This window comes from Postia placenta (genome assembly GCF_002117355.1).
Source record: "Postia placenta MAD-698-R-SB12 unplaced genomic scaffold POSPLAscaffold_10, whole genome shotgun sequence".
Lineage (NCBI taxonomy): Eukaryota > Fungi > Basidiomycota > Agaricomycetes > Polyporales > Adustoporiaceae > Rhodonia > Rhodonia placenta.
This window is the reverse complement of record NW_020169841.1, coordinates 937,100-962,790: the sequence shown is the minus strand read 5'-3', so window position 1 is coordinate 962,790 and position 25,691 is coordinate 937,100. Positions and strand designations below refer to the sequence as shown.

At 53.2% G+C, this 25,691-nt stretch overlaps 10 protein-coding genes across 10 annotated transcripts; 6 read left to right on the top strand and 4 right to left on the bottom strand.

Moving 5' to 3' along the window:
• Window positions 1-110: 110 nt before the first annotated feature.
• Window positions 111-896, top strand: POSPLADRAFT_1182993 (hypothetical protein; the record flags this gene model as incomplete). The annotated part of the gene is made up of 3 exons (XM_024488965.1): window positions 111-318; window positions 367-679; window positions 731-896. 3 exons carry the CDS (start codon window positions 111-113, stop codon window positions 738-740), a joined length of 531 nt encoding a protein of 176 aa, XP_024337246.1. The 3' UTR covers window positions 741-896.
• A 118-nt stretch (window positions 897-1,014) lies between these two features.
• Window positions 1,015-2,881, top strand: POSPLADRAFT_1182988 (hypothetical protein). The gene is made up of 6 exons (XM_024488964.1): window positions 1,015-1,244; window positions 1,297-1,664; window positions 1,718-2,172; window positions 2,226-2,418; window positions 2,479-2,590; window positions 2,646-2,881. Exons 1-6 carry the CDS (start codon window positions 1,173-1,175, stop codon window positions 2,682-2,684), a joined length of 1,239 nt encoding a protein of 412 aa, XP_024337245.1. The 5' UTR covers window positions 1,015-1,172; the 3' UTR covers window positions 2,685-2,881.
• Window positions 2,882-3,514: 633 nt separating this feature from the next.
• On the top strand, window positions 3,515-5,965 carry POSPLADRAFT_1075107 (hypothetical protein; the record flags this gene model as incomplete). The annotated part of the gene is made up of 16 exons (XM_024482778.1): window positions 3,515-3,724; window positions 3,779-3,828; window positions 3,884-3,910; window positions 3,963-3,990; window positions 4,049-4,082; window positions 4,135-4,290; window positions 4,347-4,417; window positions 4,469-4,498; window positions 4,550-4,865; window positions 4,919-4,948; window positions 5,001-5,034; window positions 5,090-5,177; window positions 5,232-5,340; window positions 5,394-5,479; window positions 5,539-5,825; window positions 5,884-5,965. 16 exons carry the CDS (start codon window positions 3,515-3,517, stop codon window positions 5,909-5,911), a joined length of 1,584 nt encoding a protein of 527 aa, XP_024337244.1. The 3' UTR covers window positions 5,912-5,965.
• Window positions 5,966-6,400: 435 nt separating this feature from the next.
• POSPLADRAFT_1171540 (hypothetical protein) lies at window positions 6,401-8,833 on the top strand. Its single transcript, XM_024488136.1, has 7 exons — window positions 6,401-6,561; window positions 6,611-6,776; window positions 6,830-7,081; window positions 7,163-7,342; window positions 7,399-8,447; window positions 8,513-8,592; window positions 8,640-8,833. Exons 1-7 carry the CDS (start codon window positions 6,436-6,438, stop codon window positions 8,713-8,715), a joined length of 1,929 nt encoding a protein of 642 aa, XP_024337243.1. The 5' UTR covers window positions 6,401-6,435; the 3' UTR covers window positions 8,716-8,833.
• A 534-nt stretch (window positions 8,834-9,367) lies between these two features.
• Window positions 9,368-15,933, bottom strand: POSPLADRAFT_1047884 (hypothetical protein; the record flags this gene model as incomplete). The annotated part of the gene is made up of 18 exons (XM_024479380.1): window positions 9,368-9,424; window positions 9,484-9,603; window positions 9,665-9,688; window positions 9,740-9,823; window positions 9,874-10,423; window positions 10,476-10,580; window positions 10,627-10,656; window positions 10,709-10,786; window positions 11,057-11,077; window positions 11,310-11,521; window positions 11,576-11,713; window positions 11,771-11,970; window positions 12,021-12,223; window positions 12,280-12,834; window positions 12,892-13,100; window positions 13,154-14,867; window positions 14,923-15,050; window positions 15,103-15,933. The coding sequence occupies 18 exons, from the start codon at window positions 15,931-15,933 to the stop codon at window positions 9,368-9,370; spliced, it is 5,259 nt and encodes a 1,752-aa protein (XP_024337242.1).
• Window positions 15,934-16,202: 269 nt separating this feature from the next.
• Window positions 16,203-17,824, top strand: POSPLADRAFT_1040595 (hypothetical protein). Its single transcript, XM_024477766.1, has 7 exons — window positions 16,203-16,224; window positions 16,277-16,286; window positions 16,339-16,425; window positions 16,478-16,571; window positions 16,628-17,242; window positions 17,303-17,592; window positions 17,649-17,824. Exons 1-7 carry the CDS (start codon window positions 16,220-16,222, stop codon window positions 17,712-17,714), a joined length of 1,167 nt encoding a protein of 388 aa, XP_024337241.1. The 5' UTR covers window positions 16,203-16,219; the 3' UTR covers window positions 17,715-17,824.
• A 1,798-nt stretch (window positions 17,825-19,622) lies between these two features.
• POSPLADRAFT_1148830 (hypothetical protein) lies at window positions 19,623-20,265 on the top strand (the record flags this gene model as incomplete). The annotated part of the gene is made up of 3 exons (XM_024486229.1): window positions 19,623-19,981; window positions 20,042-20,135; window positions 20,191-20,265. The coding sequence occupies 3 exons, from the start codon at window positions 19,623-19,625 to the stop codon at window positions 20,263-20,265; spliced, it is 528 nt and encodes a 175-aa protein (XP_024337240.1).
• Window positions 20,266-21,525: 1,260 nt separating this feature from the next.
• Window positions 21,526-22,893, bottom strand: POSPLADRAFT_1148281 (hypothetical protein; the record flags this gene model as incomplete). The annotated part of the gene is made up of 6 exons (XM_024486156.1): window positions 21,526-21,731; window positions 21,788-21,993; window positions 22,108-22,360; window positions 22,418-22,511; window positions 22,565-22,734; window positions 22,806-22,893. 6 exons carry the CDS (start codon window positions 22,891-22,893, stop codon window positions 21,526-21,528), a joined length of 1,017 nt encoding a protein of 338 aa, XP_024337239.1.
• A 410-nt stretch (window positions 22,894-23,303) lies between these two features.
• POSPLADRAFT_1148038 (hypothetical protein) lies at window positions 23,304-24,006 on the bottom strand (the record flags this gene model as incomplete). Its single annotated transcript, XM_024486130.1, has 3 exons — window positions 23,304-23,424; window positions 23,480-23,707; window positions 23,765-24,006. The coding sequence occupies 3 exons, from the start codon at window positions 24,004-24,006 to the stop codon at window positions 23,304-23,306; spliced, it is 591 nt and encodes a 196-aa protein (XP_024337238.1).
• Window positions 24,007-24,424: 418 nt separating this feature from the next.
• On the bottom strand, window positions 24,425-25,667 carry POSPLADRAFT_1058606 (hypothetical protein; the record flags this gene model as incomplete). Its single annotated transcript, XM_024481062.1, has 4 exons — window positions 24,425-24,892; window positions 24,941-25,230; window positions 25,289-25,450; window positions 25,502-25,667. The coding sequence occupies 4 exons, from the start codon at window positions 25,665-25,667 to the stop codon at window positions 24,425-24,427; spliced, it is 1,086 nt and encodes a 361-aa protein (XP_024337237.1).
• Window positions 25,668-25,691: the final 24 nt, after the last annotated feature.

Genomic DNA, 25,691 nt, shown 5'->3' with positions numbered 1-25,691 from the left:
ATGCATACCCTTCTGGCTGGACCTGGAAGGAACACACTGTGCGATGAGGCTGTTTCTGTTTATTGCAAGGTTCGCTCAAGTACACTTAGTCTATTCCACATATGGGGTACATGGCACGCTCTGTCTTGCTGCCACATACGCTCTCTGGTGAGAAGGCTACGGACGAACAAGAGTCTCAAGATGAATGGGAAGTAGTCGAGGAGAATGATGAGAATGACGCCAGTGCGGCCGCTCCAGACGTGGTTGCGTCCCAGCAGCACGTCGTATTCTCCCCTACATTCCAAGTACCAGCGTTCTATTTCACTGCACATAGTGCCAGTATGTCTTTTTCTTTGCAGTTCAGAACGCATACGTGAACTTCTGTAGGCGGTGCACCGTTGCCCCTGTCCGAGATCGTCAAGCTACCCCTCCTCAGGCAACATATATTGGCCGGCACTCATTCTTCTGGCTTTGCTCTGACGGCTCAAGAATCGACTTTCCCACTGCTTTCGCAAGGCGACCATCCTGTGCTCGGGACACCATCTTGGTACCTGCACCCGTGCCATACTGCAGAGGCAGTCACAGAGCTCCTGTCAGAGTCACGGACTGACGGTGGGTCGGAGGAGGAACGCCTGTCGCGATGGATACAAACGTGGTTCGTGATACTGGGACAAGTAGTAAATCTGCACTCTGGAACCATGTCAGTGTGCTTCACTCGTATATCAGTCTTGTGCTCACAAGGAACGGGCAGGGCCCAATAATGTCCTCACAACTGTACCCTGGTTGTATTTTGTGGTGCATGAGGGGATTGTTCCATTGATATGCACCTCTCTTCGTATAGCGGATATAATTATCGTATGTCGTAGGCTCTGTACCCACCCTAATAGCCGCCGCAGTCATGTGTTTTCGCGTTGCTTAATCCACTGTTCCACTGTCCGGTGCCGTCTTCGACCGCGTCGCTCGGTCATGAGATCGGCTACACCGACATGCTTATAAGGACGTACGACGGCGCAGAGACATGGCTTGCGGAATCAGCTCACTACGTCCTCGAGTGTCGCCGCACAACACACCACTAGGGGCACTTTGCAAGTCGTACGATTGAGGAAAATCGACCATCTGATACAGGCGATTGGTCGGCTCACCCCACCGTTCAAGCGTGCTGTCGGGTATAAAGTTGCTCGAAGGCGGACAACATGTTTGTTGCACGTTTAGCTGTCCGTCCCCTCTCCCACCGCACCCCCATCATATCGTTCTCTCGCAACATGGTAAGTTGGTCGATTGTGCATCAGCATTTGTTGTTTATCTTGCGGCGCACAGTCGTCTCACGAAGTAGTCATCGTCGCCGCCTCCCGTACCCCTGTTGGCTCCTTGAACGGTGTTCTGAAGACGCTTACGGCACCCCAGTTGGGTGTCATTGCGCTCAAACACGCTTTCGAGCAGGCCAAGCTCGACCCCGCTGTTGCGGAGGAGATCTACTACGGCAATGTCGTCCAGGCCGGCGTTGGCCAGTCACCAGCACGCCAGGTTGCCCTCGGTGCTGGTATGAAGACTAGCTCTGACGCGACGACAGTCAACAAGGTCTGTGCAAGCGGCATGAAGGCTGTCATGCTCGCTGCGCAGAGCATTCAGACTGGTTACAAGAGTGTCGTTGTAGCTGGCGGCATGGAGAGCATGAGCAATGCACCGTACGTAGCCTTTCCTCCCTCAGTTGCCCCCTGCTGAGCAAGCTTCCAACTAGATTCCTCCTGCCCCGTCAGAACCCTGCCTTCGGCAAGTTCGAGGCGAAGGATGCGCTCCAGAATGACGGTCTGTGGGATGTGTACAACGACTTCGCGATGGGCAACTGCGGTGAATTCGCCGCCGAGAAGCACCAGATCACCCGCGAGTCGCAAGACGCGCATGCTGTCGAATCGTTCAAGCGTGCGGAGCGGGCATGGGCGTCAGGAGCATTCGTCGCGGAAGTCGCCCCCGTCACCATCAAGGGCAAGAAGGGTGACACGATCGTGAAGGAGGACGAGCAATACAAGCGTGTCATCTATGAGAAGATCCCTACCTTGAACCCGGCATTCAAGAAGGGCGGCACCATCACGCCTGCGAACTCGTCACCCCTGAACGACGGCGCATCCGCACTGATCCTCATGTCTGCTGAGAAGGCAAAAGAGCTCGGTGTCAAGCCCTTGGCCAAGGTTATCTGTGCGTACTCTCAGCGCGCATTCCCTTCAGCAGGACTGATGCGGAATCCATAGCATACGCTGATGCCGGTGTCGACCCAATCGACTTCCCTATTGCACCGACCATTGCTCTGCCCAAGGCTCTGGAGCGGGCGAACCTGAAGACGGAGGACATTGCTTTGTTCGAGATCAACGAGGCGTTCTCGGCAGTCGTCAGGATCGCTGAGAAGGTCCTCAGCATCGACCCCGCAAAGATCAACGTCAACGGGTGAGTCTACATGATCCTCTTGGTCTATGGATATATGCTCATCGGACGGCCACTTTATAGTGGCGCGGTTGCTCTCGGACATGCCATCGGCAACTCCGGTTCGCGCATTATCGTGTCGCTCGTTCACGCTCTTAAGTCTGGCGAGTACGGTGCTGCTGGCGTGTGCAATGGGGTCAGTTACCTTGATCGACTGTTCCTTGCTCAGCGTACTGATTTGGTGTATTCAGGGTGGCGCGGCGTCGGCGATCGTCATCCAGAAGCTGTGAGCCGCTTTTGGCGTGTGGCCTGATCTTGCTTAGCCATGATAAACCAAGATCTGACACGACTTATCGAAGTCAACTCTGAGCAGCACCATTTTCATCAGGGGACACTGCGGTCATGCATCTTGTATTTTAGTCGCATCGCTATCGTGTTTGCATCTGTGCTTTAGATCGGAATCTCATAATGAATCGCGTTTTCCGTGCCTTTCGTTTCGCAATTAGAGGAAGACCTTCCGCAGGCTAACATAGTACGTGTGCCTGTGGCTGTGCTCGTGGTTTGACCCTGATTCGACCTGAAAGCCAGGCGAAGGCAATTCGGCTTCCTACCCTCGACCGTCAGATGTATCAATTTCGCTTAGTTGCCGGCTTCGAGTCATTTGCCACCCGTCCGCATTCGGCACTTCCAGGACAGCCAGATATTCTGAAGTGCATGTACGCCGGCTGAGCCTCGGCAGCCGCGTCAAATGATCAGACGCCTCAATTGTGGCTGCCAAGGTTCGAACTGCTCGCGCATCATACGTCTCTCCTTGCTCCGCTATCTATGCGTCTATATATGTTTTATCTCCCCTTACAGGTTGCACATATAAGGTGCTTTTTCACCGACGGCGTCCCGGTACATGTTATCGCTTGATATCGTGCGCCAAATATCTCTCCGCAGGTAGGGACCTGATCTAACCGACAGGTACCTCGTCAGGGGGTGTCCATATGTAGATCCAGAAGGTGCTCGCGTTGGTACTATATATTGAGCATTCGGCTCAGACAACTGTCTTCGGCTTCCTTGTCCCGCCAAAGCGACACACGAAGTTCCTGCTTCTTTGGCACGTCTATCACGAGAAATGGCTTCTATCACCCAGCGCAGCTCCCTCGATGAGAAGGTCCAACCCACCGCGGAGGGGAAGGATTTGTCCCAGTCTGACGTCCTCCCGGCTGTGGAAGATGTGCCAGAGAAGCGGCCAGTTGACGGTGACGAGGCTCTCCAGCTTGTCGGCCTTGAAAGGACGCAGCAATTCAGTGACGAATATAATCGCAAATTACTGAGGAAGCTCGTACGTCGTCCACAAGTGGTACTCGATTGGCACGTATGACGATCACCCTGTTAGGATATGATTATTCCTCCCATCTCTGCTGCCGTTTATTTCACGCAATTTCTGTACGTCTGATATCACTTAGATGGCTGCGGCATGATGATCAACAGTTCGCGGAAGGGACAAGACGTCTCTCAACTACGCGAGGTAGGGAACTCTTTGTACGCGAAAGGACTCGGCGTTGATCAATTGTCTACAGTGTTATGGGTCTTCCCATCACGGGTCAGGTGAGGTCCACGTAACTTCGCGCAAGAGTGGGCGCTCATGTGGTCCATTAACACATAGCATTACAACCTTATATCACTCGCCTTCTATGCCGGTACGTCTGATGACTTCAATATCTTACGCTTGGAACTAAGCGAGCGCGACAGGGTTTCTGGTCTGGGAATTCCCATCGGTATACATATCTCAGAAGCTCCCGGTGGCCAAGTTCCTCGGAGTGAATATCCTCCTCTGGGGTGCCGTTGTCATGCTGCACGCCGTCGCACGAACTTTCCAGCAATTCTTCGCACTACGTTTCATTCTCGGTATGTTATCAGCCGCAAATAGACGGCTTACACTGGCTCATCGCGAACCTGCTTAGGCATGTGCGAGTCTTGCGTCTCACCGATCCTCGTCCTCATCATCTCTATGTTCTACAAGAAAGAGGAGCAGGTACGTATTTTTTATCTTCGAGGTACGCGAACGCATGCTGACTCCACGAAGGGAAAACGAGTTGCTGCATTTTACGTCATGGTATGTTCAGCTCGCTGTAGAACCTTCAGCGCACTGAGAAGCCTCCCTTAGAACGGTCTTACCCAAATCTTTGGTGGCTGCGTTGCGTACGGTGTCGCGCACACGCATGATCCACACTTAGCCTCGTACAAGATCATCTACATCCTGCTAGGAGGGCTCGCTATTCTCGTCGGGATCGTCGTCCTGCTTTTCCTTCCAGATTCTCCTGTTCACGCGCGGCTTCTCAGCAAAGAGGAACGAATCGCCGTTCTTGAACGCGTTCGTGACGGCCAATCGGGCACAGAGAATAGGCACTGGAAGAAAGACCATATCATCGAGGCACTGACTGACGTCCGTACCTGGCTCATCTTGTTGACGGTCATGCTGAGTGCGTACTCGTCGGAGTGGTGAGGGATTGCGAGCTGATCACCCACACCATAGCGAGTATTCCATCCGGTGGTTTATCAAACTGTCAGTCTATTTCTGGGTCTTCAGATCTATCCCGGCTGACATGACGATGTAGTCAGCAACATTATCATCAAGAGCTTTGGATATACGTTCGTTGTCTAGTCTCGTAAGGACCACACAAAACTGATGCCTTGCCGATCCCAGGTCGCAGCAGACATTGATCTTGGGCACTCCAGGTGGTGCGATCTTTGCATGTATGATATTATTCTGCGGCTGGTATTCGGACAAAACGGTAAGTGTCTTCCCAAGAGAACCTCTACACACTCCCTAAAGTCTCTAAACACAGAGAGACCGCATGGTGCCCATTGTTATCTGTTTGATTCCCACCATTGTTGGTGCGGCCATGTTGATCGGCCTGAACGGCCAGGTTGACAAAAAAGGGGCCCTGCTCTTTGGTGAGCGAGTCGGCTTTACACTGTATGCTTGAATCCTGACGTATGTCTCGCAGGTATCTACCTCACATCAACTTTCGGGAGTGCATTGTCATCGGTCTATGCTTACAATGCTAGTAACACGAGCGGCCATACGAAAAAGGTGAGTTCCCTGTGTTAACGTACTTTGGGGCCGCGGATGATCTCTTATGCCATCTATAGAACACCATCAACTCACTTACGATGGTCGCCTTCGGTGTAGGCAACATCATCGGCACGGAGATCTTCCAACCTAAGGATGCGCCAGCATACATTCCTGGGAAGATTGCTATCATGGTCCTACTGACGACACAACTTTTCGTTTCCTTCCTCATCCGTTGGATCAATCAGAGGCTCAACAAGAAGAGGAAGATCGCGCTAGAGGAAGAAACGGCTAGAAGGGGATGGTCGGAAGAAGATGTTCAAAAGGAGCGCGAAAGGCACGCCTTTTTGGATTTGACCGACAAGCAGTGAGTAATTCCAACTAACATATCTCCATACATCACGGTCTCCTAACGCGACACCCAGGAATATATTCTTCGTCTACACTACGTAGTCAGTACGCAGAGTAGAAATGATGTTTCAATGGCCATGAGAATGGATGCGACTCAATTTAAGTTGTATCCGGAAGCGCATCGCTTCGCATTCAGTACTCCCTTATTTACTAGTACATCGTGGTATGAGTATGAGATAACACACAACACGGCGCGTCGCGATCGAGACGCGATAAAACGGTCTCGTGACCGCTACGCGCTTGCACTGCGGGCCGTGGGTGCATTGCGCGTTTCGTTAATTGAGCACTTGCGCAATCCCTTTCATGCATCAGCCCGTTTGTTCTCACTTCATCTGTCTACGAACGCAGACCATCCCCGTACATAGTGTATGACTGCCATGTCTGATCCCCTACGCGCTTCATCTAGGGCTCTATCTGTGTCTGGTTCTCCAGGACGACCTTCGCCACTCTCGCGACCACATTGGCCGTGGTCAACATACACACACAGATCGTCGCCATCGTCTTCCTATGTATATACATCGTCAAGCTCAACGCCTATACCACAGATCTGGGACCCCAGATCATCCATGTCGAGTCCTAGCACAGTAACGCACTCCAATCCAACAGTCGCCAAGCGCGGTGCCGGTTTGACCGTGATGATAGATCATGCAAATCTTCAGGAGGAAGCAAGCATGAGACAATGGTCCTTCACTGTGAGCAACACTGCTAGCAGAATGGTGAGCGGAGCTTACAAGCGTGCAGGCGTTTGAATGGGTTGTCCGAGACGTGCATAAATTGAGAGACTTCGTGGAGAATTCGGACACTACGGACACACCAGTAGAACCAGATGAAGCCACTAACCTGGGTGATTTTGAGATATTGAAAGAATCCCCTGAACTAGGCGATGGAAAATTTAAGCTTGAGATAGGTGCGCTATCTTGTCTCCGTTGGTGTCTCGAAACATGACGGTAGAGAAAATAGCCAGGACGCCTCTACCGGAGAGCTCGGAGGCCACAGTCACTCAAGGGGACAGAACGCCACTTCACATACTGTCACTGTTCATCACTTCACTCATGGTCGATTACGCGAACACAGGCTATGAGATGAGCACGACCATGTTCGCTGCAATAAAATGTCAAGATGACCGTGTGGGTGAAAGAGGCGCGCGAGCTGAGTGGGTGTGGGAGTATTGGCACAATGGCTGGGTATTTCGACAAGAGAGTGAAGTATGGGGTGCGTAGAAAGTCGATGGCGTTGGCTTTGTCAACAGTCTACAATTTAGTTCGATTACTAATCTACATTAATTTCCTTCAGAATGCCCTTTGCCACCGTTGTCATCGCTTTTGGAAAATTCCCGAATCAAGGAAACAGACTCTTTCGTCATTTGTGTCCAGATGCACTCTCCTGTAGGGCCTTTCTTTCCACAGCAGCCATCTGCATATTATGTTCCTCGAGATCTCCTAGACGGACTAGAAGCCTCTCTTGACAACCCCAGTAAGTATATACGATTACATTGCGGCTCGAGTATGTTCTATATTGATAGCCCACAGATACAGGTGACGTACAGTTTGTCTGTCTTGAGCGCCAAGTCCATGAAGTAGATCCTCCGCCAAACACGCCTAGCACTGCTGATCCACCCTCTGGACCTCGAATCATCGCCCGCAAACGCGTGATCTATGCCCATTCTGACATTCTGACGCGTCGATCTGAGTACTTTGCTACCATGCTAAGCTCTGCCTTTGCCGAAAATGGACAAGGTCACTTGTTCCCCAGTGAACGCAAGGTATACACCATCGTGGTAGAGGAAGCCGACTTTGTTACCATGTACTGGCTGCTCAAGTTTGTTTATGCAAACTGGCTCCTTTTCCGCAAGGACGACGATCCGAGGGAGGCCGTCGACGGCATTGGCGCAGGCTGGAGTGCCCGGGGTATCAGCACGCCTGGTGCAGCCGACGAATGGGAATGGAAGACATTCTCGAAGGGTATGACTCTCGAGCCATCAAGCTCAGGCGGTGTCAGTGATGCCAGAAGCGTCACCAGCGCGGAGAGTGCTGTCTCCAATGGGGGCAGCCCTAGGTCGAGGACCAAGTCTGGTCCTGGTCAGCCTGTGCCGGCAATGCAGAGCACAAGCCAGAGGACTCCATCCTCGTCCAAGGCGACCTCCGCATCATCTCGGCTGTCTGCATCTCAAGCTCGCCGCTCTGGCCCGGCATCGACCCCTAGTGGTCCTTCCACGCTGGCTTTACCGTCAACAAGTACAACGTCGCCGGCGACTTCGCGCTCAACAAAGGCCGTCCCCGTCCCTATCTCGCCTCCTGCTGGTGCATACACCTCACCCGGCCATTATCCTATCTCTCCTCGGCAGCCGCGCCAACGCTCTCATCCTCCGACAGTGTCCAGCACGGATCCTCACGTTCATCCTACACCTGCTCCTACACCCGCATCAGCGCTGTCAATGTACCAAATTGCTCACCGCTATGCCATGCCCGGGCTTGCGTCGCTCGCGTTGGAGCACATTCTGTCTACCATCACGCCACAGTCGAGCTTCGCCGTGCTTCTCGCTACCTCTGCCTGGGATGAGCTGCGTTCGCTGGTTGAGGTGAGCGTACATAACCGCTGATTGTTACTGCCACACTTCCAAACTAACATGAATGTACTCACCAGGACTACGTAGTAGAGAAATGGGATGAAGTCTCCGTATCCGGAGAATTTGAACGGTGTTGCCAGGAGGTAGCGAGCGGGGAGTAAGTCATTGATTTTGTATTCTGGCGCGTGCTAACGCCCTCCCTAGATGGGGCTCCGAAGGAGGAAAGACTCTAATGGCTTTGTTTAGACGGCTGCGATCCCCTAGCGTCGTCGTCTCCTGAGACGCAGGAGCTTCTTTCAGGTCTCCTGGAGAACACTTCGTCGTACTATGTCCATCTATTGTTTTGGTTATTACGGACTGTTTGCGTCACGGATTTGATAATATTGAATTCGATCGTCATGAACTCGTGCTGCCTTGATAGAAGAAACTGAGCATTTCCGTAGTACAGAATGACCTCACACTCCAAGATCGGTGTTTGAAGCGACTTGTTCTTCACTGTGAGCACTAGCCCCTGGGTACACAACCTAGAATCATGATGTGGAGCCTGAGACTAGCCTCGGCTGGAAACAAGTGAGGTGTAAGCATGTCGATTGAGGAATTCGTATACGGAGGTGGTATTGAGTAAGGGGTGAGAACTGAACCACGGTTGCCCCTAGTACTAGCGGTAATACTCAACATTTTTGAGACTTTGAGCAATGTCGAACAGTCCTACTGTTGGCGTCTATGTCTGTAGATGAGATCGATCGAGATCAGCGGCTGAGCTCAACTCCGCGAGCGCCGCTATTACAAGTATCAAGTGACAATTTAACTCGAGCTTCAACATCGTGTGTCTCGGAGGACGTGAATACAAAGGTACGGAGATACATGTAACGTTGCAATTCGACAGCTGACAAGAATATTATACACTCGGATCCACGAGATCTTGGCATCATCTACGGGCACGTAAGGTCTGTGCCGTGGAACATACCCACCATGCCAAAGAAGATACCCTTAGAACATGTTGTTAGCATGAATGCCATACAAAGTGTGAGGTCTCGGAGGCACGTACCCGGTTCTGGCAATACGTTGGGCCGTCAAAATGTCTGCCCGCAACGTCGGCAGGCGTGGACTTGCACATAGCGTGCCAGTCCTCTCCGTAATGGAGGCCCCACAACCGTGTTTCCCAGCGCTGAGTAGTAGCAGAACGAAATTTTAATGCCAAAACACCAATTCAAGCCTGGAGTACTAACATGCAGGCCTGGCGCAACGCAGCCCTATATTCCATGTGAGCAGCAATGAAATGCTACAACAAGGTGTGACCATACCTTATCGTAGACCCGACCCCAATGTGGCATACAACCTTCATCTTTATCTACAAACCAGTGGGCAACTATATCTCCATCCCAACGCTATGACACCTGATCAGTATCGCCCAAACGTTGACAGTGACTTCGCTTACCGTGTTCTCACAGAACCCTGGGGAATCTACCATACGTCCGCCAATATTCACAGGCATCACGTCGCACGCCTCTCTCGGCTCGAACTCCATCCTTGCGACATACTCGCGCGTCCCGAATGCGACGCACCGACGAGCTTGCACCTGGTCCCAATGCAGTCCTAGCCGCCGGCCCGCCTCGATCTTATCGTACTTCCACCCGTCCTTCTCCTGCTCCCACTGCTCGCTCTCCCGCCGCATGTCCTCGCTTTCGCGATCATGCTCTACGCGTTCGAGGGCCCACGAGCGCCGAACGCGGCCAACCTCGGTATCATATGTGACGCGCTCCGCCTCCCATTCGCGTCGAATAGCTTCGCGTTCCGCAAGTGTTGGAGGATACTGAGACAGCGTCTGCCGGTGTTCATGCATCTGGTAGATGACCGCAATGACAAGGACCATGATCATAAAGCGATAGAACGAGGTCCATCGGGAGGGTACCTCCCGTACCGAGACACTGTACGAAGTGTAAGCGTATCCTTGGTGCTGACTTGGGTTCAGCGGCGTGCGTTCATGCCTAAACCCAGTTCATGATGAAAGTATTATACTGTGCAGTCATGTACACTTACTGTGCACTCCCAGTATAACTGTAAGAAGGAAGACCGGGATTCTGCAGACTACTAGAGCTACGGGCTCTGCCTTGGCTGAGTGGGTACCTCGCCGAGTTGGGGTTCCTGGGCAAATTTCAGAGGGTTTAGGATCAGACGACTATATACTTACGGTCCAACCCTTCCTGATGAGTCCCAACTCCTAAAACCAGCCTCTATCATGAATATATTTAAACAAGCAAGGCGGTGCATACTGGTTTTGCGCTCCACTGTGTGGAGACGTTGTTGGGGGTTCTAAGGTGTATGGCGGGGGCACATCGCTCCTCGCGATACTGGCCGTGTCGAAGGTCATTACAATTCAAGTGCAGAGATATTCAGATCTTTAGATACTCCTGAAGAATATCTGTGGTGTATAAAGTGCGCGTAGCGCTGTGAGACACAGCCCGGATGCCAATACTCAGTGCCGCCGCCACCGCCGACAGGGGATGATGGTGGTGGTGAGTAAAGAGAAGGGACGATGTGACGCCAACGCGTGCTGTTGAAACCCTATATACGGGCGCCCAGTGGCTTCCAGTCGTGACAAAACGCGTTGACGTACTCACGTGTGCTGCCGTTTGCTGGATCTGGTACAATTATCTCAATTCGAACCACATTATAATAGTCATATTGCAAGAACGAACGGTACATTGCGATGCAGAGAACAATGCGAGCTACATATTGACGAGATAAACGACGTGCGAGTGCATATACAAAGCGAGATATCCGACATCCAGACACACAGCGATATCATGTGAACTTAACCAGCCTCAGGCTCAATTCTGGAACTTGCTGCGCCTGCTAGTCGTCACTGCCGACAGAGCGCTGCTACTCTTCGACACCCGGGTTGTGGATTTTGCAACTGCGCGTTGACCATCGGACAAGGGACCTCTGCCCGGCTTGCGTTTACCACTACCAGTGACTGCAGAGATACCTGTTGAGCGACTGGAGCCAGCTGTGCGCGATTCGCCCTTGGCCCAAGTCTGCAAGCGAGCGCGATCACGCTCGTCTTCTGCAACGGTGCGTTTCATCTGGCACAAATTACTCGATGAACTGCTGACTGGATCGGAAACTACGGGACTCACCTCCAAGGCTGCGTCCAAGTCAGCACCTCGACGCGGATTAAATTGCTTCTGGACCTCTTTGACAGGGATGATACCCTCGTCATCGTCAGCGTCTTGTTCTACCCAGGAGACATCATGAGGATCGAACGCCCGATGCGCCTTTGATTTAAAATGATGAGTCCGACGGTGAGCATCCGGAATTAGCCCACCGCTCACCTCAACGTCTTGCGCAGCCTCACGAAGCTGCCGTGTGAGCTCCGTTGTCGACACATACTCTGGCTCGTCATCCTCTACGTTCTCCTGATCTTGCTCGTTGATCAGAGTCATCTCGTCCTGCTGCAGGTGAGCAAAGTCATCTCCGTCGGCATCATCTGCATGATAAGCTTGGACGAATGCCAATGTTTCCGGGTTCTTGGCTGATGGACGATGAGTGAAACCTTTCATCGGCTTTAGCAATATGGCCCACCAAGCTGCTCAAGACTATCGTCTTCAATCCTACGCTTCTTGGACATCTTTCTCCGGCGAGCCTTAGCGTCATCGTCATCGTCGTCTTCAGAATCACTATCCTCGAAGCCGATTCCGCGATCACGCCTTTTGGTTTTCCAATTGCCGGCGACGACATCCTTCTGAAGCTTCTCATTGGCTTCGTCATCGATTTGCTGATGCTCTCTATGAAGAGAAACGAAGATTCAATGAGCGACTTGCACCAGGGACGCCTTTCATACCTGTGTTTCTCGATAACAGCATGCTCAGCTAGAGTTTCTGCATCCATCGCAGCGTCGTCGACAAGCTCAGTCAAAGTCTGGTCCTGGCTCTCGTCGTCTTCTTCGTCTTCGTCAACTTTATTACGAGGACCAAAGCCCATCATTGCGTCGTCATCGGATTCCTCTGCTTCTCCTTCGATAAACTCCGACTTCTGCAATCTGCGCTCGGTCTTTGCAGCATCTCGATGTTGCAGATTGGCTGCGCGCTGCATCACATCGAACACGTTCCGTGGTTTGCTATTCCGTGATTTGCTAGGACTCGGGGATGGGCTAGCATCACGAACTTCGAGACTGTTACTTCTAGTCGGCGAGCTTTGGCGTTTGACGAGGCGCCGTCTAGGCTGGTCTTCCTCCACGTCTCCCTCCATGCCCAACTCGATGGCAGCAAGTGGCTGTCGAGGGACCAATGGCGGGGCCATAGGGCCCTTGCGAGTCAAAGGTGAAATCGCCTGCGTCCGAGTAAAGAGTGGTGATACCATAGCAAGTCTCGGCGTCTGTGCAGTCTGTGTCAGGAAGCTAAGTAAGGTACGTGAGTCTCAGTGTCACTCCTGCGGAGGAAGTATGTCATCATACCCATGCTCATTGATATAGTCTTTCGATTTGCTCTTCTGCTTTCCGGCGGCGCTTTCCGCAAGCATCTGCTGTTCTTTTTCAAAAATCTCGTCCGCCTTCTTGCGACGACCTTGTGTTATGTCAAGAGCGGGCTGAAGACCTGCGTCGAGGGTAAGTTCAAGTTCTTGGGCCTGCTTCTCTTGCCTCAAGCGCTCGAATCCTGCATCCACCTACATACGCACCATTTCAGTAAGGCGAAGACAAGGCATTATGTTATTCTCACCGGTTGCTGGGACCAAAATTGCGACAAGCCGCCAGCTTGAAGAGCTTTCGGTACCGCAGGTGAAGGTGCCCCGGCGTTTGCACTAGACTCAAAAAATTGAGAGAAGCCAGACTCTGATGGAGCAGCCGGCTGCAAAAGAGAAAGAGTGTCCTGCAAGCCTACGTCATCTCTAATACTCTTGCGCCCCGACGAAGGCTTGTCCGAAGTAGACTGCTCTGACTCGTCATCCACCGAAAATACAAGTCTGCGAGCGGGACTTGAGAAAGCGAATGGATCGTCCGTTTCCGCCCCCAAAATTTCTTTGAGGGGCGGCCTGCGGTCCTCAACAGTGTTCTCCATGGGAACATCATCGGACTCCTCAAGCACTTCCACAGGCGATTGGTCGCGAAGATACAAGTCGAATAGACCGCGTCTGTCCGACGCCAAACGCGGGCCTGATGATGACGTGGGGAATGCAGCGTTTTCCTTGTCTTCACCAGCAGCGTACACCATCCGGTAGTCATTCTCTTTGTCCGTCCCTTCTAGTTCAGTCGAAGTCGTGGAAGCATCACGGCGGCGTTGTGGAGAAAAGTCTCGGGGTTCATCAGGCATCCCGATTGCATCATCTGTCTCGTCCTCTTGGTCCGAGTGGACTGTCGAGATTCTTCGGCAAGAGCTCCTCGAAGAACGATACCGCAACCCGCCGTCATTCTCCCAATCATCGTCATCCTCGTATGCCTCAGACTCTCCCTCTCTCGGGGCCGTATACTCTGATGCATCGTCTTCGATTCCCTGAGCCGGTGGCATGTTCTCGTCATCACCGTCGTCATAAGTAGGATCAGCTTCCTCGTCCTCGTCCTCGTCATCGTCATCGTCAGCATGTCCAACCTCATCCCGAGCCTGCTCTGCCGAAAGGCCTCTGTCAATGTACCCAAGGATTGCGTCCTGAGCGCGGTCATCGACGATCTTGTACCTGACCTTGCCGCCGCGACGTTCCCACTCCTCCTCTTTGAGCCTGCGTTCCTCGCCGGCCTGCCCCTGCACCTTCCGGAAGAGGTATTTGTTCAAAGATCCATGGCTCAGCTGAACGGATGCCATATCCTTGGTCTCTTTGACTGGACGGCCGAAGGCAGGGGCGGAAGCCATCCTGAGCATGTCAAGACCATTTGTCGCATCTGAATGACGGACCTCCGAACGTCGCAACGGGCCCGCGTGGGCGAGTTGGAGTTGCCTCCCCAATGAATACTGCGTGCTCCGGGCACTCTGCCTTCCTCTGGACCGTGCCTCATCATTAGCGACGAGCCGCGGGTCTTCCGATACAATCTCGAGATCACTGTCTTCGTCCGCGACAATGACTGCATGCTGTTGGTTTCGTTCCAGGGCACGCCGTTTGTGCTCCAACAGGCGTCGCCTGGCTTCCTCCCCTCTCGTCTGCTTGGCACTCCGTGCCTCATGCTCGGCGAGGACTGCGCTCACTTCAGGACGTTCGTCATCACTGCCATTGTGACCGAACGGTGACACTTCAATGGGAACTGCACCTAGGAGGCCGTTTTGGATGAAGGTCGCAGTGATTGGCATTTTCGGCGAACACTCGAGAACCGCGGAAATTGACGGGTCAGGACCTGAGCGCCGAGGATGATCGGCGATGTGCTCGACAGCAGGCGATGAAGAGAAAGGCTGAATTGGATCGGAAGTAACGTTCTCGGACTTCGGTGGCTGAGAGTCATAATTAAACCTGTCCAATCCGATGTCAGGCTAGACGCTTATGATTATCCTATTAATCAACTCACGCGATCTTGTGGAGTAGGTCGGTGACCCGCATCTCTCTCGTTTGAGTTCGGGCAACCGTTGTGGACCGTTCAGCAAGCAAGCGTGCCGTCGCCTTCTGAGTATCTTCACGTTCTTTTCGCGTTGGCGCCTTCCAAACACGTCAGACTTTGAGACACGGGTGCATCGAGAACACTGCATACCTTTGTACGCCTTTCTTTGGGCTGAGTGGTCGGACGCTTGCGTTTCGACCTAAGTCGATTTACAGAAGCTGTAGACTCATCCTCCCCAGACTCCTCGGGAGTAATAGCCTTCGCCTTGCCTTTTCCCCGATCGGTGGCGGGAGAAGGCTCACGAGATTGAGCCGCCGGGGACAACCCCGAATTAAGAGCCGACGAATACCGCTTTGGAGAGTCATGAACATCCTCGTCTGAGTCGTACCCGGCTGTGGCCACTCTGGCCCGATGTCGGGGGCGTATCACAGGTGATGGAGAACGAGATTGTTGCCTCACTTGCGAAAATTCGAGCAAGCTGGAAAGTGGTTTAAGAGAACCTTCCCCGTCAGAGGTATCCCTAGATGTAGAAGTTCTGGAGACGATGTGGCGCCCACCCCGACTTGAACTAGGGCTTGCGCCTGTGCCCCCATCTCTGTATGCGCCACTGAATTCAGGCATAGTATTACGCTCAGCGTAGTATGTGTCGACTTTTCGTAGCCGCCTCTTCCAAGGGAACTCAAAGGAGTCTCCAGTCTTGTCATTGTCACTAGCGTCGTCATCGCGCGCATGCGTAATGGAATAATCCAGTGCGTCATCAATATCTGAGCTCGGAGGGATCTCCTCATCAGCACTCGACGACGGTAGTAGAGATGGATCAGCACGAGATGATAAGGAGAACGCGCTGGATGTAGAGGTATCTGCGTCGGAAGGTGGCTCACGGCGACGACCGTAAGTCACAGCAACGCGCCTTGCTCGCAGGGGGGATGCGGATCGCGATGAGCTGGTGGAGACGCCTAGCGCGTCGGGGCTCGACTCCATTCTCGACAGCGAGCCCGGACCGTTGTGGATGGATGGCGGGGGTGTCGCAACGCGCTCGCCTCGGCGAACCGTCACACGACTAATGGCTACATGTGACAAGACGCGTTTTTGGAAGTCACGGAGATCGTGTCGCGCTCACGTGATGCACTGGGACAGAGTCTGCTGCAGATCTCCAAATGTGGGTCAACTGTATAGCTTTTCGAAGCCACCGCCACCAGCAACATTTCGACTGTACACCCTGCCGAATTAGGCGCACGCCCCCGACGACCGTCAAGATCCCCCCAAAATGAGGTGTGTACGTCGTGCAGAGAATATGTTTCACGCTTGCTGACGCTCCCCACAGTCACCGTAAGGTCTGTCCCACATATTCGTAACATTAGACCAGCCTTGACGAAGGATTGACAGTACGAAGCCCCCCGCCATGGTTCCCTCGGCTTCCTGCCCCGTAAGAGGGCCGCCCGCCACCGTGGAAAGGTCAAGGCATTCCCCAAGGTGAGTGTTATAGATGTAAAAGACAACATCATAGTCCAACCAAGCCCCGTAGGATGACGCCAAGAAGCCGGTCCACTTGACCGCGATCATGGGTTACAAGGCAGGAATGACCCACGTCGTTCGTGATCTTGACCGACCCGGGTCCAGTGCGTAGTCCTCTCGCTTTCCTTCAGAGCAATTGCTGAGGGGTCTCAATATCTAGAAATGCACAAGAGGGAGGTTGTTGAGGCGGTTTCCATCATCGAGACACCACCGATGGTGGTTGTTGGTGTTGTGGGCTATGTCGAGACCCCTCGTGGTCTCCGTACTCTTACAACCGTCTGGGCTTCGCATCTTTCGGACGAGCTCAAGCGTCGCTTCTACAAGAACTGGTACCGCTCGAAGAAGAAGGCGTTCACTCGTTACGCCAAGAAGCATGCCGAGGATGGCGGCAAGTCTATTGGCCGCGAACTTGAGCGTATTCGCAAATACTGCACGGTCGTCCGTGTCCTTGCGCACACACAAATCCGCAAGACGGGTCTCAGCCAGAAGAAGGCGCACCTGATGGAGATCCAGGTGAACGGTGGCTCGGTCGCGGACAAGGTCGAGTTCGCGCACGGCCTGTTTGAGAAGCCTGTGGAAGTCAGCACGGTTTTCGAGCAGGATGAAGTTGTCGACGTGATCGCGGTGACGAAGGGTCACGGTTTCGAGGGTGTCACCCACAGGTGGGGTACCAAGAAGCTCCCCCGTAAGACGCACAAGGGTCTGCGTAAAGTCGCATGTATCGGTGCATGGCATCCTTCAAAGGTCATGTTCTCCGTCGCTCGTGCGGGTCAAAGTGCGTAGATTTGTCACTCTCGAAGCCTTGTATTTAGCTGACCACTGTATACGCTTCCAGACGGTTACCACCACCGTACAGAACTCAACAAGAAGATCTACCGTATTGGCTCTGGTGAAGACACTGGTAACGCATCGACTGAGCACGACATCACGAAGAAAGTGATCACACCCATGGGTGGTTTCCCCCACTACGGTATCGTCAAGAACGACTATCTCATGTTGAAGGGCTCTATTCCCGGCACCAAGAAGCGTGTCATCACCATCCGCAAGTCGCTCATGGTTCACACATCCCGTCGGGATCTCGAGAAGGTGCAGCTCAAGTTCATCGACACATCGTCGAAGTTCGGGGTGCGTACTTTTATCAGTTCCAGTCATGTATGTCACTCACATTGTATCCTTTATAGCACGGTGCCTTCCAGACATTCGAGGAGAAGGCAGCGTTCCTGGGTACGCTCAAGGCGCGGGCGTGATTTTCTGCACTATGTATTTCTTTCACACGTACTTAGGCCTTGTCGCACCACGTCCATATGCTATGCTCTGTATCGTCAATGCCAGCTTTGCCACCATGTTGAGCCACGGATCCTCTGAGCGAGTCTTGCGCGTGTCTTCACTGAGCACTATGTAAGAGATATGAGCTCATAAGTAGATTTCAAAAGCCAGCGACGTGATTTGACGGCGTCTGCTGCTGGCGTCTACTTCTGCGCGACTTTTCTCTCCTGCCGCGATCTGGTTGCTGGCACATCGACCTTCCGCGCGCGGTCTCGTGAATTGACCTGTTCGTTCTCCTCCTTCCGACGTGACGGTATCGGCGAGAGTGACAGCGTCCTTCCGTTTGCGAGGTGTTGGTAGTGCTCATCGCGTCGCGGTATGTTCTATTCCGATTACTTGGTGTACGGTCCAGGTGCGTCCAGGTGCTGACCGGCATTGACCCAGGATGACTGCATAGTTCATTGATGCTGAGAGTGTCCTCTCTGGGCCTCACTCGATACAATGTCACGTCGCGAATCCTGTCCTTGCCCCTCCGTCACAACCTATCAAAAGAGGCTCACCAGGCGGCGGCACCGGGCGAGCCCGACAATGATAGCTTGCTCTGTGATACTATCTACCAAAGCGACTTGTCTACGCCGAGCTTTGGTATGGCCGATACGGAGGAATCGACTACGACCAAACAGACAGACACGAGAACGGAAAGACCGTCCCGCATCCCTCCGCTCATGCTCGCCGTCAGCGCTGCCGCAGCCGTGTCCTCGCGTCACCCTAAAAACAAGGCCGCAGCTGCATCTCCAGCGGTCTTTGCGCCGGGGAGCATTTCATCTATTCCGGGACTAGCCACGGGCTCGGAAACGTCGGGAAACCATCCTTTGTCTTTCGAGGCTCTCAGGAATAAGGACCGTCCGCTTGACTCCAGTACAGATGGACTTCCCCAAGACCGGGATTCTCTCCAGTATATTCTGGCGAACACGTCGCTAACGTCAAAAGCTTGGGGTGCATACGAGCGATTAATCGCTTTGCCGTCTCCGCCCTCTGGTACCTTGCCCATCCCATATGCCCTCTTGCATCGTCTAGCCCGGATGTTGTCGTCCACGCGTCCTCGGACTAGGACTTTGTTTTTGCGCATGCTGTCCGTTCTGTCTGTCCTCCGTTACACGGGTGGTCGCATTCACCATTGGGAGTGGAATGCCCTCATAGATATGGCTGGCAAAGGTTGGAGGAAAACGCGAGTGGAGGACTTCCAATCGTCTCTGGACATGTACCACGACATGGTCACTGGCAAATCTCCCGGTTCGCGATCGAAGGCGAGGCGAGACGAGCCTTCCGTTCCCGTGATTGGTCGAGCCATCCCACCGGATATCTACACGCACACGACGCTAGTGAACATCGCAGGCCGCACATTTAACGAAGCTGCGTTTAGGCATGCCATGGATTCTTTCGAGGCATCAAATATACCACCAAATCGCATTACGCACCTCGCCCTCATCCGCTACTTCACCCGGAAGAATGACATGCCTAGTGTGCGCGCCGCTCTTTTCAAGATGAGGGAACAAGGACATCATCTCGACCTGGACAGTCTCAATGCATGTATCTGGGCGTATGGGGGTATGGGCTACATCGACGTAGCTGCCCTAATTTATCGCATCCTCAGACATTCTCAGTCGCATCGAGCTGATGTTGATGACGCAGTTCACCGGCTCGCCGTCATGGAAGGACTTGAAGTCCCCGTCAATCTACGACCCAATGCAACCACTTACTATACTCTCATACAGTGCTACGCCTATCACGGACACCTCATCCAGAGCTTGAATGTGTTCATGGACATGTTGTCTGCGGAAGGCCAGTCGGCATTCCTTGCTGGCGGCGCTGCCCCCGACTCATCTGGAATGGACAACTCCCCGACGCTGCCCGCTTTCCGGGCCATCTTTCTTGGCTTTGCCCGCCACGGCAAGAGAGTGCGTGATCTACCCCCAGCAGGAAGCCTTACGCAAAGGCTCACGTCCTCTGCCTGGACAATCACAAATCTCGAGGCTCTCTTCGAAACCTTTGTGAAGTTGCCGCACAACACAAAGCCCAGTGAGAGAACCATCTACTGGATCCTGGTCGCTTTCGACACGCTCAGTGATCATGCAAAACCGAAATTACGCAAGGTCTGGGAGAAGCTCGAAGAGAGATTCGGCGGGGGCTGGGGAGGCAGGCTGGAGCACTTCAAAAGGAGGATCTATGACGGGCGCAAAATCAACTAGTACATATGGTCAGGTAATATACAGCAGATTCACAGGAAACCTAACGACCGATCGTTCAGTTCTAACCAAGACAGTGTCCGTTCACATCGTTCCACCGTTCTGCAACCTCCATTCCACGAACTCCTCCCAGCTTACGGTGCACTTCTGACTCTGGTACCTCTTTAGCTTGATGCTTCGTCGGATGTCCTCAGTGATTCGTCCGTTCCAGCCTGCCTTCCGGATCAAGCTGTCGATTGTTTCGAACTTGTCCCAGCCTTGCTCCGACGCAATTTCCGGAAGATAGGTGGCGGAAAATTTATGCCTGAGCATACTTCTGGTAGGGACAGAAGATGCTGATGACAGAGGGGAAGGCGCGCTGGACGGTGATGGAGGGGCCGCTAGTAGAGACGGGTGGGGGAATGTTATGCGTACGCCGTGTACTCCAATGGTCCAGTCGAGGTACGATGTCGCTTCTTCAAAATTGGTCAGCAGCGAGATCCTAGAAGACAAGTGCATTCACTGCGTGGCCCAGAGGGAAGAGACGTGGACGAATATACCCGCATTCGAGACTCTCAAGCTCTGCCTCCTCTATCCTGGCAAACCTCGAGTCCTGGAATGCACTGATGAGGGCATACTGTGCCAACCCTTCTCTTATAGCAACTGGTTCGAAGGTGCCGATGCACCCCCTTAGTCTGGGCGCCCGCCCCGGGCGAGAGGATCGGGTGCTCCATGTTACGAAAAGCGGGCTTGACGAAGTCAGAGTAGAGTCCGTGAGAGGCGCTCCCGACTCACTATTTCTCGTCAGGAAATTGACATGGCAGTGGCTGGTGGTCGGTGAGGTCGCAGAACAGCGTGTCGAAGCAACGGAAACAATGCTCGCGAGTGCAGACGTCTCCCTTATCCTCTGTTGAGTCAACAGTCGGATTTGGAGGGATCAGAGACATCGATGTCGGCAGAGAGTGATACAACAGCGCAGTAGCTCAATGAATGTGCTGAAGAGATAGGAGAGGACAAGGGATGCACTGACCGGCTGTGGGTCGAGAGAGATGTCTCGCTAGCCACTGGGCGGCTCAGCTGTACATGTATATTTACCAGATCGAGCCGACTGGGACAATACGCTGCGATAGGCGCTGATAAGTGTCCTGCAGTCGGGTATGTATATGGTGAGAAGCAGGGAAGTACTATTAGATACAGGCGTATGATAGGACAACTAGCGAAACAGTCCTACTTCCAGCATCCTTCGAACTGCGTCACTATCATATGGTATGTATGACATGACGAGGCATGACGATGAATCAAGAAACGCGAACATAAGATAAGACGTAAGGATATCCTGCGATGATGAGCGCAATAACAACTGTGACGATGGAGGAAATCAGCCTAGGAAAATAGAAGAAGATACGAAACGTGATCATGCAGCGTATGAGCAGTAGACAAAAGCGATAACCGTGATGTTTGAGACGAGCACAACGAGACGAAGATGACGAGAATTGACGAGGGTGATATGCTACGGTAGCTGCGAAGAAGAGAGTGCGGGATTAGTGTGAGGAAGGCATCTGGGATATCACGTCGAGCAGCAGCTCCAGGAGAATCCTGCAGCCGCCTGAGCTTTCTCTCGGGCTTCCTCTGCGTCCGCCTGGGCAGCCCAGACAGGGACAGTGACAGGGGTGAGATACACGCTATCTCTTCTCTTCAGTTCGTTCTCTTCTTCGATGACATCTCTCTTCGCGATGATTGCAGCTATCAGGGTATCAAACAGATTTCGGATGCCTATCGACTCACAAAGTAAGCCTGGGTCCGAGTGTACGGCACGCGCGAGCACTGACCTAGGTCATCCTTCGCGGAAACTTCGAAAAGTTCCATGTCTTTATGAAGACCCCACTCCTGATCGTCTGCTACGTCTGTGTCTTCGTCCTCATCAAGACCACTGCTGCTGCTTTCAGCGATCTCGTTCCAACCAGCGGCCCGATAACCGAATTGCGAGTCAAAACGAGATGATGGTGGCGAGCGAATGGCGGTGTCGTAGTTTGCGCTAGGAAGGAGAAGGCTTCCGCTTTTGGCTCGCGGACGAGTCAGGGCGGTGGTGTGAGAGCGCTTCATGCCGGTCGCTCGGGGGTCCGAATGGTGCTCGGTGGTAATGGAGGACGATAATGGGGGTTTAGTTGCGGCAGTGGGCGAAGGTGCCGAGCGGATGCTTGGGAAGGAAGTAAAGCGGGGACGAATGTACGAGAAGGTGGACGGTGGTGGAGGCGGTGGTGGACTTGGCGGTGTAGGTGGTGGAAACCAGGTATGTAGGGAGAGCCGGGCAAGGTCAGACGTCACCTGGCGCTGCCGATGTAGGTCAGCCTTTGAGCCCACGATGTAGATGATGAGATCAGGTGAACAATTCTTCTTGAGTTCTGAGAGGTAATGGAAGCATGAGGTCGATTCCGTCAATCAGAGTCACCGTCACGCACCTTCCAACCATCCTCGAACGTCGTCAAAGCTAGCAGCGTTGGTAATATCATACAGCAGTAGTGCTGCGTTTGCCCCGCGATAGTACATTGGGGCCTGCAAAACAATAGCGATCAGAGCGCGTAGCGAAGGGAGCCGGACACACCCACCATGCTTCGAAACCTCTCCTGGCCCGCTGTGTCCCATAGTTGTAGTCTGACTTTAATGCCGTCCACATACACCTTCTTCGTTACGAAAAAAGCACCAGTCGTAGAGGTCGTGTTCTTGGGATCGAACTTGTTTTGGGTATATCTGTGCAACAGGCTGGTCTTGCCAACACCTGCAGGAGAGGCGCAAGCACCGCAGTCAGACCACGTTCTCGAACCTTGCGCTGCATCAAGAAACACGCACCCGTGTTGCCCATTATTACAATCTTGGCGTCGATGCCCTGGTCATATCGTGATTTGCTGTAAGGGTTCATGCGCGGGTAGATACTCATGGCCGTGCACCGGGGGTCGTGAGGGGTATGCCGCGCGGGCGGGGAAAAGGAGGAGAAGCACCGAGCAATGCGAGTACTTGTATTATGGGAGAGGTAGAGCTGCAGCTCAGCCAGGTACGGGCGGCACCTGCAGAGTATCACGGAGACATGCCGCAATTGGGCAGAGCAAAGGAACACAAGACCACGTGCACCGCGTACAGACGCGTACCGCGTCGGACCATCCGCGATAAGCTTTCCGTTGCTGTTCATCGGGGATTTAAACATCTGCTATTACGTTCCACACTCGGACCATGACAGCAACGGCAATTCAAATGCAAAAACGACCGGCATGCTCATACGGCGGCATACAGATACATTTTGATGTACGAGCGATAGCATAGCATGGATCCCTAGACGGCAGCAACACTCCCCTACTCCTGCGCCTGCACGGGGAACTCGAACACGACATCCTTCCCTGTCAGACGGCGGTATACTGAAGAGAACGAGTCCAGCTTGTACTCGAGTGATGTCGCATCCTTCGAGTCCAGGAAGCTACACACGGCATCGGATCAGCGCCAGCTGCCGATGAATACGCGATATCACGTACACCTTCAGCAGTTTTGAGCCATCGACGGCGACACGCGTCCTCTTACCAACGATCTCCGTGGGGAAGACGAGGTCCTCAAGGATCTTCTCGTGGACGTTCGTGAGGGTGCGGCTGCGGGGCCTCTTCTGCTTCACCCGCGAGTTGCGCGTCGGCTTGGGCAGCACCCGGCGCTGCGCAACGAAAACAACATGGCGGTCAGAGAACTTCTTCTCGAGCTCACGGGTCAGCCTAGAAAGGTAATGTTTAACGCGCCTTGCGTTGCTGGATTATATGAGTAGAACCCACCTCTGCTGAACTTTGTGGAATGCCTTCAACTGAGGCACAGGGACAAAAATGACGATGGCCTTCTTGCCGCCACGAACGTCGACTTCACGGGCAGCAGAAATCTGCAGAGGTCGGAGTTCCGACTTGAGCTCGGGAACGTTGTTCTCGAGGTCAATCAGAGCCTGCGCAACGCTGGTCTCGGTCTCATCAGGAGGAGTAGTGGGGGCGTTGGCGGTACGGAGGATCTTGTGCTGGACAGACATGTTGAGTCTTGAGGGCCTGTAGACAACGCGAGGTTGTTGTCAGCATCCGGATCCCAACACACCCATCCATCCCATTCTGCCCAAATTCCTGGTTTCTCGATCTCGCAGCGTATCTCCTTACACTCTGCAAGCCTCTCCAACAGCATTTCAGGATGAACAGAGTACTCACCGTGCCTACCGCCGTCGTCGAGTTCGGTTGATCGATATCCTGGTGTTTGAAAGGTTTGCTACGCTCACGGCACGTGAAGCGCCGGTCTCGGACCCCGAGGACCACAGGCGCTTATCCAATTTTGCGCTACGAAGTGTATTCTGCGGAAACGTGCTGTATAGGCTGCACTGGCCTCCATCTGGTTAAGTAGCACTTTCTTTCTGCTAGACTAGCGATATAACATGAGATCTGCCACAATAATACATATGATCAAAACCCTCTCGTCTTCTTGAGGTCCTCTATCCACTTCTTCTCTATGTCTCCCTTAGGTAGTACGACGAACGTCAAGCATCCATCTTTCAACTCCAGTCCGTCTACAGGCTCCTTTTCCTTTGATTTGGAAGCCTGAAACACGTCGCGTAGCGTCATCTTTTTACCGACTTTCAGCAGCCGTTTTCTGTACGTTATGGCGTACACCACCAGGTTGTCCGTCACATATTCGTGATTCTTGTCCCATTCGGGTGGTGCAGCTTCCGGAGGGAACATAGTCGCAAGATGCGCAGAGAACGGTGTGTCTTCTACAAACTGTGATATGATATCCGACGTTGCATATTGAGGATACAGAAAGAAGACGGGCACGATCAGCGCGTTGTTCTTCGGATCTTCGGGGTCGAACGCAGGTGCGTATGGGTTGCTTGACGATCCGTCTGGCCGTGGAATGACGATCACATTGCGCTCCTTGACACCCTATGAGCTCCTGTCCTAATCGGGGAGGGCACGACGCACCTTGAAAGCGGCTCTTAGGCGACGTTTCTCCTCGACCTCTCTACGTATACGTTCTTGCTTCTCCCTCTCCTTTCTGTCTTTAACGATCTTTTGCTGTGATGCCTTCTCGCGAAGTGCTCGCACGACCTTGTTCTCTGCGTCGAACTCTAGACAGCGATCGCAGCAATCAATAGCTTCATCGAAGCGTTCCAGCGCTACGAGAGCTTGAGCTGAGCGATAGTGCGCCTTTGAGGAGCGAGGGTTCGTGAGGATAGCCTTTGAGCAGTCTTTCAATACTGCGCCGTAATTTTCTTGTGTGCGCGCCGTCGTCAACACGTCTTGCAAACATCGCGAACGGAATTGCCTCACTGAGCTCTAAGTTGCAGGCAGCTCTGTTGCACAGCAACGCTTCCAGCAGAGCAGTATCTGATGGCTTAGCATCGATTCCTTGCGTGTAGAACCCCAGAGCTTCACGATAACGCTTTCCTTTGAAGTAGTCGTTCCCTTGTTCCTTGAAGTTCAGCGCGTTTTCTACGTAAAGCCTTAGTCAAACTTCGGCGTAAAGGAAGTCCGGATATGAACCATCAGGTGTGCCCTCGAATGCCAAGCTCTGCAGAGCGCCTACAATAGGATCATCCACTGCGTCCTCTGGCAATGACTTCATGAACAGAGGAACACTGTCAAATGTCGCGAGCCGTTCCTCCGCCGGGATAGGCTGGGGTAGTGGAGTATCAGAGCTAGATGCCATAGCGGGTTTTTCTTATACTTCTAA

What these genes read in the sequence shown, in the direction of transcription:
- POSPLADRAFT_1040595 (XM_024477766.1), top strand. An exon ending in CGTCGCTCGTGCGGGTCAAA is followed by an intron (nt 17,243 to 17,302) that starts GTGCGTAGATTT and finishes ATACGCTTCCAG; the next exon opens with ACGGTTACCACCACCGTACA. An exon ending in ACACATCGTCGAAGTTCGGG is followed by an intron (nt 17,593 to 17,648) that starts GTGCGTACTTTT and finishes TATCCTTTATAG; the next exon opens with CACGGTGCCTTCCAGACATT.
- POSPLADRAFT_1171540 (XM_024488136.1), top strand. Translation starts at nt 6,436, where the DNA reads ATGTCGAGTCCTAGCACAGTAACGCACTCCAATCCAACAGTCGCCAAG. An exon ending in AGCTGCGTTCGCTGGTTGAG is followed by an intron (nt 8,448 to 8,512) that starts GTGAGCGTACAT and finishes TGTACTCACCAG; the next exon opens with GACTACGTAGTAGAGAAATG. An exon ending in CAGGAGGTAGCGAGCGGGGA is followed by an intron (nt 8,593 to 8,639) that starts GTAAGTCATTGA and finishes CGCCCTCCCTAG; the next exon opens with ATGGGGCTCCGAAGGAGGAA.
- POSPLADRAFT_1182988 (XM_024488964.1), top strand. Translation starts at nt 1,173, where the DNA reads ATGTTTGTTGCACGTTTAGCTGTCCGTCCCCTCTCCCACCGCACCCCC. An exon ending in GAGAGCATGAGCAATGCACC is followed by an intron (nt 1,665 to 1,717) that starts GTACGTAGCCTT and finishes GCTTCCAACTAG; the next exon opens with ATTCCTCCTGCCCCGTCAGA. An exon ending in GCCCTTGGCCAAGGTTATCT is followed by an intron (nt 2,173 to 2,225) that starts GTGCGTACTCTC and finishes CGGAATCCATAG; the next exon opens with CATACGCTGATGCCGGTGTC.